At 35.5% G+C, this 13582-nt stretch overlaps 1 protein-coding gene across 1 annotated transcript in view; it reads right to left on the bottom strand.

Moving 5' to 3' along the window:
• Positions 1-13582, bottom strand: part of AGXT2 (alanine--glyoxylate aminotransferase 2) — a 43296-nt gene that overhangs the window by 15620 nt on the left and 14094 nt on the right. Inside the window, exons 4-7 of the mRNA XM_074282698.1 lie at positions 10814-10937; positions 9482-9576; positions 5030-5123; positions 4256-4349 (exon numbers count right to left, since the gene is read on the bottom strand). Coding sequence (XP_074138799.1) covers positions 4256-4349; positions 5030-5123; positions 9482-9576; positions 10814-10937 — 407 coding nt within the window. The remainder of the gene's footprint in view (positions 1-4255; positions 4350-5029; positions 5124-9481; positions 9577-10813; positions 10938-13582) is intronic.

Below are 13582 nucleotides of genomic sequence, written 5' to 3'. Positions count from 1 at the left end.
ATTGGTTGAGGGCCCGTTGTGGAGAAGTCACTTTGAAAATATTAAAAGAAAACAATCCTTAACCCTAAGAGAAAGGACATGTACACAGATAAATCCAAAGGAGGGAGTGATAATAACCAGTAAAATCACAAAAGACTCTATGTTGAAGCTCAAACTATACTTTGAAGGAAGTTGGGAATTCTAGGAGATCAAGATGAAGAGAAAATATATTCTAGATATGGGAGTATTTACTACTACTCCATGCTAAGTCCCATTCAAGAAAATGGGAATAGAAATTAATGTGAGATGAGGGAAGATAGTTATTATAAAGTCCATGGGACTTTATGGGAGATCATGGGAGACCATGAGCAAAGCACAGAGGTTGGAATCTCATGTACAGAAAACAGTAGATTAGTTTGACTCTAATAAAAATGTGTGAAAATATGAGAGAAGACTAGAAAGATAGGTAGGAGGCAGATTTTGGAGGGCTTTAAATGTTTGTTATATAAGAGCTGAGGAAAGAAAGACAATTTCTAATTGGGGGATGGAATCCTTTAAAAGTTTCATGAAGGATCTGATGCTTAATCCATATTTTCAAGAAGGAGTATGATTCCATTAAGTAGAGATGGAGAAAGACTTGTTGGACATCATAGGATATTATTATAGGTTTCTAGAACTATGTGACTAAAGGCAGACTAGTGGAAAAGGGAAGAGTAGAAGTTTATACAAATGGCATAGGAGGATGACAGTTTGAGTAATGAAGATTCCTATTTTATGGATGATGGTATTGAAAATTGGAGATACTAAGAGAATGGGGATTCATGGAAAATGGCTCAAATATTTCCATGGGACTCTTTAAGAAAGCAGAGATGTCTCATGACCTGACTAGATATGTATTTACAAAAGGAAAACTATGTTAAGGACTCTGAAGGGAGGAATCACAATTTTTAACAAGACTACATTGCTCCTGGTCAAGTTATCTGATTGATAAACAGATACCCTGAATTGCTGAAGTTCTTTCATTATCATTACTAAAGTTAGCCCTCAATTAGAGGAAAATTTCCCTTCATATCTTTAATAAATATATGGGTATGAGTAAGACAGTTTGCACAGAGAAATAAGTTAAAGAGAACATTGAAACCTTTGGCATCTAGATGGCACAATAGATAGAGCACTGACCCTGGAGTTAGGTGGACCTGACTCAAACCTCTCTTCGGATATTTGGCATTTAGTAGCTGTGTGACCCTGGGCAGATCACTTGACCCTGAATGCTTCATAAAAAACAAAATAACAAAACCCCCCAAACCACCCTTAAAAACCCTAAATCTTAATCTTTCATTGGGGGTAGGGACCCTCAGCACATCTAATGTGTTTGTGTCCCCTCCTCACTCCTACCCTGTCCCCTTGTTCTTGAGTTTCAAGGCTGGGATCTACTTCCTTACAACAATTAATACTCGCTCTATTTTCAGCTGAATTTGTTCATCACTGTTCCTCCATGTCAGGCTGTCACTGACAGAGAGAGTGCACATCTCATCATCATTGCCATTGTCATGGCAACGGCAGGATAATTGAGCAAGGAGACCATTCTAAGAGCTATTCAGCTCAATAAACATTTAGACAGAAGGTTACTAAGCACCTATAATATACAGGGCACATGGGGCACATGTATGGAGACAGTATAGTTTCGTGTATAGATTGCCGGATTGGGAACTTGGGTTCAACTATGATGCTCAGTCACTTACTATCTCTGAGATTTATTTACTAAATTATAAAGGTCTACAACTGTATTGGCAAGAAATGAAATCACAGACCTTTGTCCTTATTCGAGACAATATTCCCCTACCCACTTTCCTCAGATACTTCCTCCCTTTAAAATACTTGTTCCTTTAAAAAAAATTCTTTAATTAGAGATAGCTAGTGATACAATGGGTAGAGCTCTGATCCTGGGGTCAGGAAGTCCTGGGTTTAAATGTGGTTTTAGACCCTTAGTAACTGTGTGATTCTGGACCAGTCAGTTAACTTCAGTTTTTTTCAACAATAAAATGTGTATAATGATAGCATCTACCTGCTACAGCTATAGAAGGATCAAATGACAGTATTTGTAAAATGCTTGTTTCCTTCACAACCTTTAATTCTGTTTGACCACTTGAAATTATAGAGGTGCATTTCTTAAGTCTTTTAATTCTCCTAGGTTGAGAGATCAATCTACATTTTTGTGCATATATGGCTGTTTCTTGACATTGGCAGAAATACAGATCTGGAGTGCTCTCTGCAGGTTGGGACAAAATTCCCATCCTCTTCTTTGTTTTCTGGGACCTGGTCTGTGAGTTCCTGATCCAGGAATACTCAGTAGACTGCTGCTGGGTTCAGTCATTATTAGTCCACTGAGAAGTTCTTTGGATCCCTTTTGGTCTGGGACTCCTGGGTATTGAACTACAGGTTTAGATACTGGGCTAACTGCTACACTTGAGTTAGTGCCCTGTTCCTAGGAGCAGAACCACACTGCAACATTTCTGCAGCCTGATATTTGATCAGTAGGGCCCTCTTCTCTTCTCTGCTCTGGATCTGTGATAACTAGAATAGATGCCATCTATTCCTGCAGTTAGTGCTAGTTCAGGGTCTGTCCTGATGCTTCCTATCCTGGTATTTTGCCTTAGTTATTTTTCTTTTTTCTCTGAAGGTGTTTGCTACCTCTGCTTTAATCATCACTTCCTCCTTACTGGTCTGAATCAGATCCAGAATAGTAAGCCATCATTTCATCCATTTTTGGAATGTTGCTTTAAAGAATTAAGTTATCATTAAGGAAAGTCAAGAGTTCCTCACTGGCTTTGTTTTTAAGAGAGGGAGAGAGAGCTCTAGGAAAGGTCTGTATAAAGTTTCCCTTCATTACTATCATGCCTCTGTTCCTGGTTTGTGATGTTTTTAGAACTACTTCTTCCATCTGTCCTGGTCGTTTGCAGCATACTGCTATAATAGTACTGTTTATGTTTCTAGGTTTAGTTGAAAATTTTTTCTACTATGCTGCCTCAATCCGGTTCTTAAATTTTCTTATAGCATTTCACTCGTTATTCTGTTCTTTTTGAATTAGGCACTTTTAGTCACATTACAGTCATAAATTCTATATCGCTAAATTTCAGTGATTAATAACAAAATTACTAAGAATTTTCTTCCTTCTAAAGCTATCTTTTAAGACTTACTTTTGGAATTTTTTTTTCTGCTTCAATATGCTGAATGATAGTCTACTACATTTCCAGACACTTAGCCACTCAAATATTTCTTTACTTGGAGCATCTTACTTCTTTCCCAAGGAAGTAATTGGGGGGTAGCTATTCAAAAGTATAGCATCTTTGGATGGCAATTATGTGACAGGACTAGATGATCAACTAAGATTGGAATATATTATTTTTATGCCCTCCTCTGCTATGGGAAAGAGAATGGATTAGGAGGGCAGAAAACATGATTTGAATGTAGAATTATTTCTTGTGAGTGTGTTTTTCAAATGTTTGCAGGACATGTTAACAGCTTTTAAGAAAACCTGCTGTTTTGACAGATGTTCTCAATTCTAGTTGGCATTTTGGTATCCCTTGGGATCTTCTTGAACAGAAAATCTTGTAATGTTGATATTTTTACAAGTCTTTTTTTCTCTTTCCTCACTAACACTTATTCAATAGTTCCAGAGACATTAATTTTTCTCTTAAAATTAATAACAGAGTGATAGCTAATAGAGCACATCATTTCACAGTTTATGTTATATCATAAACTTAACTGGCTCATTTCTTTTCTCCAAAAAGTAGGAATCTTGATACTACAATGTGCATGAACAAACACATAGACATGCAATTGAGGGATGTTTTTTGGCCAAGGCCTGTGATTTTATCAGTGTGAAGAGCTGTCAGTGTTGGAAACTCTATTAACTGATGGCAGTTGGCAATAGTCTGAAAACTAAATTGGTGCATTGCCTGGGGGCACTTAGAATTTAAATGACTTGTCTATATGATCATAAAGCTAGTTAGTGTCAGATGCAGGATTCTAGCTTAGGTTTTCTTGATCTCTCTCTCTATGTATTCTGCCATACTGCCTCTCAGTAGTATAACTATCCAATGAAAATGTGAAAAGTCCATTTCTCCCTTGATATCCTTGTCTATTTTTCTATTTGATCTTACACTTGTAAGTGGATTTTCCTTTCAATTTCTATTCTGTTTGGATTTTCCCCTCTCCCCCAACTCTCATCTCCCTTATCCCCCACTCCCTCCATCCTTGCTCTCTCCAATCTAACCTGGAGTGCAGTTGCATTTTCTAATTGTTTGCACCAGAGAATCACGACATTGGCTTCCTCCCCACGGGCCACGGAAGACATCTGGACACATTGTCTGATAATGACAAAAGAAGAAGGTTAGTTAGTATATCACTCAGTAAGAAGACAGCCAACTCAGAGAGGGATCTGAAAGCAATCTTAGGAAGAATATATCTTCATTTGATTTTGAGATTTAGCCTACCTGCTCCCTCACTGCTGAAGAAAACCTAATACAATTCTCTGAAGAGTACATTTTTCTTAGAATTTAAAATTTGGGCACTTTGCAAAGGAAACTTATTTTAGTGTTCTGCTTAGAGACAAGTTGACCAAGAATTCTATGGAGAAGGGCATTTGACAGAATGAGAGGGATAATTAGGCGTGTGATTCTGGCAGTGAAGAGCCTTGGCATAGGAAATTAGGACAGAAGGTGAGAATGATGACTGGAAATTTAAGAGCATTCAGCACCGGTTCTCTGAGAATTAATTTCAAGGCATTCATTTCCAGCCCACCTGATTTTCTTTAAAAACAAGACAAAACAAAATAAATCACAAACCCACTGTTAATTATTACTTAGGTTCCAAAAAATCATTCCAAGAAACATTTTTCCAAATGTTCAATTGAGTTAAGGAGAAACGAGAGCCCAGGGGGGTGAAAGGCAATGGTCTAAATGTTGAACACGATATAAGCAAATGAAGATTGGTCATTCTTGTTACTCAACAGTCTCTAGAGAAAAGGTACACAAAAATAAAACTTCACCGTTTGGCAACTTGATCCACTGGCAATTCTTGGCTTGATTGCTCCTACACTAGTCAAGCCTAAGGTGTAAGGACTGCATCCATGATAAGCTCCTCTGCCAAGAAAAGAATTGAGGGAATGTTAATTTCAGTTTAATAATGTGTAATATACATTTAATATCTAAATCTCAATCTTTGTTAACGTTTTATTCAGAATTTTTGCACTGATATTGATTAGATATATTAGCTTATAGATTAATTTCTGTGATTTGAGTCTCCCTAATTTAGATCTCATATTTGCCCCATAAAAAGTCTGGTTGAGCCTTAGTTCTCAGGATCATATTTATCCTATAAAATGAATATGATAGTATGTTTTCTCTGCCTATTTTTTTTTTGCTAACAATTTTTGTAATTAATTGTTCTTTAAAAGTTTTGAGAATTCACTTGTGAATCTACCTTGTATTATTTTTCCCTCTTTGGGAGTTGGTTTATGGCTTACTACTCTTTCTGAATTTGGATTAAACTAATTCTTTTTTTCTGCTATTCTGGTTATTAAATGTTATTGTAAACATTCATTTATTTCAATTAAATATTTAATTTTGTCAGCATATAATCTAGTTTTTAATAATTTTATTTCATCTTAATTTATTGTGAAATTTCCTTTTTCCTTTTTGGAGTGATCAATTCTGATTGTTTCATTTAATTTTTCAGGGTGAGTAAGGCTATCTATCTTCTGTCCTTAAAATTTATTTATTCCTTCTTCCATTTTTTTTTCTTCCAGAGCTCTTATTTAAATTCTAGTTTCCTTTTTTAATGAGTTCCTTGATTTTTCTAGCCATTTTTTTTTGTTAAATCCTTTTTATCCTCTGCAATCTTTTTATATTTGTTGTTGAGTTTTTCACTAGAGATAATCTTTTTTTTTTTTTACTCATATTTTCCTTAGTGCAACTCCTTTTTCAGTGCTGTAAAATTTCATATCTGCTTACAATGGTTTTCATTGATATAACATTCCTCATATCAGTTCTTCTCCTCAATTAGATTCAAGACATATTTTATTCAGTTGTTGACTGGATAGTAGAGTTTAATTTTGTTATTGTTTTTTTATTAGAGTGTGTATAGAAGAGATGAGCTTCAACCTTTGTGTCACTTGCTTGATTATACTATGAGATGAGAGTGTAATAAACGGTACACTCAGCCCCTGGGATATGACTTCTAACACTTCAGGGATTAGTGGGTGGAGGGTGGGATTAGGGGTCAGGAGATAGTGTGGTATGCTTAGACATACTCTGCCTTAGATATATTGCCTCGGCTATCTTGTACAAGGACCATTTTAATACTCAATTTTAGTGCGGTAGATTCACTGTTGTATCTAATAGTTAGATTTATATTATATAGATTTTAGTGGAAACATAGCTCCAATAGTTTAGAGATCTCTGATTTATATTCTGCTCCCTCAGGTATGTCTTAAGAAGAGACTATCCTTACATACCAAACATGGTTATAAAATAATGAGCATGATTCTAACATAACTTGCATGTTTAAGTGAATATTCAAAACAATCCTTTTATATAGTTAGCAATTATTTCAATGATATTGTCATGGTTAAAATTTCCCCAAGAGACCATTTACAAGCCAGAGTTATCTCCATACTTTAACATCACATCTTATTTTTGACTGAAAACCATATCATTTTATTTGATTACCACTAGGAATGTATTAAAGCCAACTCTAATGGCATTTACATCTCAGAAATCCACTACAACTCAGGACTTAATATATTATTTTGTTGATTGTTTGACCTTGGAAAAAAATTAAACACTAAAGTATGTGCATGTATTATTTCCCTTCTCCATCTTCCATACAGAGCACAGTTGATAAACATTTACCATAATACTCCTGACCAGTACTTACAATTTGATTCCAAATGACTTTTGATCATTCCCCAAGGTCAAATATCCCCTAAAATAAGAATGATTTGCTCTTCTTGAGACTTATCAGAAGATGTTCCTAGGTTCCTAAGTCAATTCTGAAAGAATCAGTACAAAAGCATTCTGGAGACTGCACACATCACTGGAATAAGTATTTAGTACACTAAAACGCTTTGCCTTGAAGGGGAGACGATTATTTGGATGCAGAAGTTCTCATCCATTTGTTAAAAAGTCATTTGCATTAATTGTATTTTTATTTTTCATTTATAGGAAATATTACTCTGGTCAGGTTAATATTATGTTCAGGTACTACATGTGTACATCTTAATAATGAAAACATACAATTGTATATACTATGATGAAGAGGAGTTTAATTGGGATCATAAAATTAGTGCTGGAAGGGACCTTAAGAGGTCATCTAGAGAGAACTTATAGGAGGGTAACTAAGATTGATATGATAATTTCTTCCTTCCATCTGTTCAATTTATTAGACATTTCTAGTTCATAAATGATTTCTCCCTCTCAATTTCTTCTTTTTTCTTTTTTTATCTTCCTCCTTCTAAATTCTTCTTTTTCTTCATCTTTGTGTATTTTGTCTATCTTCTTCTCTGTTTAGTATGCTATAGAAAAGGAATTTAGCCCCAAAATTGGCCCATAAGAATTTGTCAGAGTCCTATTCTATTGCCTCTTGGTGATGAGGAGTAAACTGTGGTCTAAACCAAGATGGATCAGTTCCTTTTCTCTCTCTCCTTCCTTCCCCAAAGTAGCCAAAGGCGGGTTCGGCCCCAAATGAATTTGCTACTTAATGCTGTATGGAAACATAGTCTTTATTGATTAGAATGGAAACACCGGAGAGCTGGTGGGCAAAATGGCTGCCTGATACAAGGCCAATTTTGCAAAGAATACATTTTTGAGGACTCTGTTTTATACAAGAGCACAATCATTCAGATGCAGTGATGTAAGGAGGTTCCGGAGAGTGATGTAAATAAGATAAGGATTCTCTTGTTATCTTTTGGGGACAGAGAGAAGTCTCTTCCCAAAAAGGAATTTCCTGATGGCGTTTGGTCTATCTGAGCAGATTATAGAATGGGGGCTGTAAAACCCCAGCCAGCTCAGATAGCCCAAGCTAGTTTGACCAGATCTTGTATCAAAGGTCCAAGTCCCAAAGGAAGTTGGAGATCAAACAAGGAATATCAAGGGGCTACTGCCCTCAACAATGGTGAAGTAAAAGTGATTCTTGTTTCTCCATGACTATGTCAGTGGAATGTAAGCTCTTACTGGGTTGGAAAAGCTTCTGGTATGGGCTAATTGACAGATGATAATACTGTATTTCAAGGAGAAGCTTAAGTAAATTCAGAGAGACATCATCAGAGAATTAATCAATATATGGTGAATTATTCTAATTATAGAAACTAATGAAGATCTTTTACTACAGTGTGGAAGAATTATAACTAGTACCATTGAGGAAAACATCCACACAATTGAAATAAGAGTCATTCACCAGTTGGCAGTCTAGAGTGCATTACATGCTATAACCAAATGCAAATTTCACAAGCTAAATGCTCAGAGCAATGATAATTCTTTTCAGTAGATAAAGTAGTAGTAGTACTATTAATAGTAGTAGTCATCATCATAGTTAATAGTAGTCATAGTTCTCGTTGAAATGGTAGTGGGAGTAGTAGAAGTCGTAGTTGTAATCACGGTCATAGTCATAGAAATAGCTAGCATTTATATAGTAATTTGAAGTTTACAAACCAGTTTGGAAAATAATCTCACTTTATACAACCCTAGGAAGTAGGTGCTTTTATTATCTCTATTTACAGATGAGAAAAGACTGAGGATAAAATCACATAGCTAGTAAATGTCTATATCTGAAGTTGAAGTCACATCTTACTGACTCCATATCCAGGTCTCCATCCACTCCATCACAGAGCTGCTCTTTCCATTTACTAAAAGAGACAATCATATCCTAGGGATAGTACAGAATGTTGATATTGTTATATGATCCCAATCTTTTATGTCCAGGTTTCATCCAGAGCAGGTCGGTTTGTATAAAGTTATATCTTCACATAAATCACCTACAAAATCATATCTTAAACCACGAGGGAATACTGAGTAGTGCAATGGATGGAATACTGGGCCTGAAGTCAGGAAGACCCAAATTCAAATTCAACCTCAAACACTTATATGATCCTGAACAAATCACTTAATCTCTATCTTTCTCAGTTTCTTTAATTGTAAAATGGAGATTGTAATAGCACCTACCTTTCTGAATTGTTTTGAGGATCAAATGAGATGGTTTAGTGTTTAGTATGGTGTCCGGCATATACCAGATACTTAATAAATATTTGTAATTTTCCTTTCCCTTTTTTTCTTTTCCTTTCTTTTTCTCCTTCCTTTCCTTTCCTTTTTCCCCCTTTCCCTTCCCTTCCCTTCTCTACTATTTGAATGTATGAAAAATTCATGGACAATTTTTCTTCATAGTGGTTTGAAAGAAGATTTATTATTTAACATCATTAAAATTGAATTACTTGAGGTGTGATTACCTGAAAGAAATGATGTCAACATTTTGAGAGTAACTTCGTGCCATTAACATAGCCATATCATTGGCTTCTGAGCCACTGTTTGTAAAGAAAATTACCTAGAGGAGGTAAGACAAAATGTTATTGATTTAGTTAAAAATATTAACTCACTTAAGATTATTAAAGATTCTGTATAAGGAGAGCTCAGCTTAGATAAGGTCAGCATGTACTTGGCAATACTATATGTTTTTGTATATATAAGCATATATAATTTGTAATATATAATTTTTGAAAGAATTCTCAGCTTAAATGAGATCACAGATATATATGAACATCAGAATAAATTTCTGTAGCACTTTATACATATTAAAGTATTTGATCATTATAACAGCCCCCTAAATGGGTCAGGGAAGATATTTATATTTAGTGCACTACTCCTCACAACTACCTCAGTGAATATCTGTGGCCAGCTACTCATTCTGTAAAAATTTATTAATCACCTACTATATGTTGGGCACTATGCTAACATTCGGGATACAAAAAAAAGACAAGCATTTATTTAAGAACTTAGTATGTATAAGGCATTGTGCTACATTTTGTAAGCCCAAAGACGGAAGGGGACCTCAAGAGAGGTATTATAATTCAATAAACAATATTCAGCCATTCTTTATACTTGATTGCATTTAGAGAAAATATCCAGATAATTCAATTTTGGGATGATGTGACTGATATTTTGGTATTGTGTGATGTACACAGTCACAGCTTTTGTCAAAGAGTTGTTATTCAGTAAAGAGCCTGATGAAGGAAAGGCTCACCATGCAAAAGGAATTGCAGAAGCTTTAGTACTGGAAGTAATGCACTCTTGCAAAGCTATTACTGGAAGGACTATCTAGAAGGGTGCTCTAGATAAAAGGACACCTGAAGAAGGGAATCAGCTCAAACATAACAGACAAACATCAGGTTATCTTTCACATTTCTGTTTTGCTCTTTTTACCAATTATTCATAAATTATTTTATTTTATTTTTTTCTAAAGAATCTTCTTTTTTTGTCCCTTTTGATTCAAAAGATCCCAAATCCCAGAATTAGAAGTGACTTCAGAAGCTTTCTAGTTTTTTCTAGATTAACTCTCTCATTTTACAGTTGAAGAAACTTAGGTTTTATGTGACTTGTCCATTTGAATCCAGGTCCTTGCTTGAATCGGTGTTCTTTCTGCTATACCAAGCTGCCGCCGGTACTTAAAAGGAATCAGTTTAAAACCGGACTCTTTTACTTAATCTCATTTCCATTTGAAGTGATGAGATCTTGTGGGTTTTAGATCCTGAGAATGTCATCATTTTGCAATGAAATAATTTTACCTTAAGTGGCTCAGGAAGAAGGGCTATCAACTTCTCTGCATATTCATGGATTGCAGGATGTAAGAAGGCAGGACTTGTATGCCACAGGCGTCCAAGCTGTTTTTGTGCAGCTGCAGTTACCTTCCTGATAAAAATAGGGGAAAACCAGAACCATACAAATTAGCATGCCATATGTTATTCCATGTGCAGCCATTTTCAAAAGCCGTACAAGGAATTCAACTTCAACTCAACATAAAAAATAACTTTCTGACAAGGAGAAGTGTCCAAAGATGGAAAGGGCTCCCTCATTAGGTATTGTGCTTCTAGTTAATTGAGATATGCCCAAAGAAATGGAGTTATTGCCTATGAGAAGAAGATTTGTAGAGGGGAATCTTGAATTGGGTGGATGAGTGGAAGAGTTGATTTGAGATTTCAAATAACAGTAAATATCCAAGATTTTAAATTATTTCTTGAATGGTTTAGAAAACAAAAATACTTGAACATAAGCTTTAATGTTTTTCTCTTTTCTTCCAAGAAATTGTGAATTCATTTTTTTTTGTCACATGGGGAATCAAATGAGATTTCTTTCAAAATACTAAAAATTGAGGGGATAAATAGGGATCATCAGCCTTCCTGAAATAAGTGCAAATAATTTGTCCATCAGAGTAATGTTTAACTTTTTGTAATACATTGAAAAGAGAAATATGAATTTCAGTGACAGGAACATTTTATGCTGGAGTGAGCATAAATAAAGAGAAGAGAGAGGAGGAAAAGGTAAGGAAAGTACTAATCTAACTATTTGGTTTAAGTAGGGAGAACAATAGGGAGACCAGCCTGATAGGAACTGAAGGTTCATTTTGGAGACAGGTTGTTTATTGCCTTTTATTCTCAACGAGGACCAAAATGACATCAGTATGTTTGAGTCAAGTTATAGTGTGTTCAAGTGTGACTGATCAGACCAATCGATATGAGCTCAGAATGCTCTGCCACAGGTTGGACAGAAATATTCCATATGAACATTGTCAATGTGGACATCCCTGGAAAGTATACTCCCAAGGTAAGTGACCTTATTCACAGTACTCAGAACTTCTCTATTTGCTATAACTGATAGGTCCACCTATACATGGAAAAGAGCTGGCACCTGTGGGTTTTATTATTTTTTTATTTTTTGTATTCATTGTTAGGCCAAAATTTGCACAAGCAGCAGAGAATCAATCTGTACTTTATTGCATTTTAGCTTCAGAGGCTGCATTAAGTGCACAATCAATTACAAACAACAACAAAAAATCACTCACCAACACTCCCTTCACTTTTTAGTCTTGACTTGTGGCCTTTTTAAATTGAAGAATTTACCATCAGAATAGTAGCTAATTTTAATGCTGTGTTTGTCCCCATTGAAGACATTTAACAACATGGCTGAAAACACTATGCTAAAAATCATAGGAGCAAGCACACAACCTTGTTTCACTTCATGAGTGACTGGGAAAGTGTGAGTGTATTATCCATCATTCAGAACACAGGCAAGCATGCAGTTATGATGCATAATACTGGTGAACTTTTCTGGACGACCAGATTTTTCATAAGGCTTCACAACTGATGGTATCTTGGTCAGATGTACAAATATTGTGTACAGACCTTTATTCTGCTTCTGGCATTTCTCCTGGAGTTACTGAGCACCAAACACTAACAATCATTCCTTGGCCTTCTCTGAAGTCACACTAGGAGTCAGAGAGATGGCTATGTTCCAGATGAAGGATCAGCCTATTTAGGAGGACTCTGACAGGAATCTTACCAGCAACGACTAAGAGAGAGAACTCCCTATGGCTGTCATAGAACAATCTCTTCCTTTTACCTTCAGAGAGATGAACAATGGAGGATAATCCTTGAAACCTTAGGGGATAATCTTTTCTTCGCATTTAATCTTTTGTGTGAGCAATGAATCTCCCACCTTGAAATTTTCAGCTCAAATAGAATCAAGATCAGGCATTTTGCCACATATAAGTAGCCTAATGGCCTTCAAAACCTTTTCTTCAGTTGGAACTTCACCAGGAAGAAATTGGTTTCAACTTGAGGTAAATGGTCAGTGGCTTTAGCATTGATTGATGACGGGCCTTTGAGAACACTATGGAAGTGTCAGGCCATCTTTCTAGGATCCTTATCAATGAATCAATGAGACTATCAGCATTGAGTAGTGGAGGTCTTTGGCCTAAAAAAAGCCTTCAGGATATCATAAAAACACTTCAGATTGTTACTATCAGCATAAAACTGAATTTCATTTGCCTTCTTACTGAACCAAGAATCCTGCATCTCTCAAAGCTTTGCTTGTATTTTGCTTTTGATGGAATTAAATCTGCCTTTCTAGAGATGGATGAGGTATCTTGCTGGTGCATCCTGTGGAATTCTTGTATTTTCATTTAGAAGCTTCTGAATTTCCTTATTGCTTTTGTCAAACCACTCTTGATGTTTGGGAGTATAAGCAGTAGAAACTCATATAAGTGGTAGTGAGAGGGTGAAATAGTGTGAAAGCTGGGTAGAGGAGTGTGGAATGAATCAGGTGCACAAGAGAGTACCATTGTCTAGAGCAGGCGTTCTTAAATTTTTTTTTTCTATTCTGGATCTGGTGAAACAAATGGAATTCTTCTTAGAATAACATTTATAAATTTATAAAACAAAACACACAGGATTACAAAGAGAACCAATTATATTGAAGTACAATTATAAAAATATAAAAAACACCCAAGAAATTTATGGATCCTTGGTTAAGAATCCCTATTCTAAATTAATAACTCA

The sequence above is a fragment of the Sminthopsis crassicaudata genome, chromosome 1 (genome assembly GCF_048593235.1).
Source record: "Sminthopsis crassicaudata isolate SCR6 chromosome 1, ASM4859323v1, whole genome shotgun sequence".
Lineage (NCBI taxonomy): Eukaryota > Metazoa > Chordata > Mammalia > Dasyuromorphia > Dasyuridae > Sminthopsis > Sminthopsis crassicaudata.
This window is presented reverse-complemented; position numbering and strand designations above follow the sequence as displayed.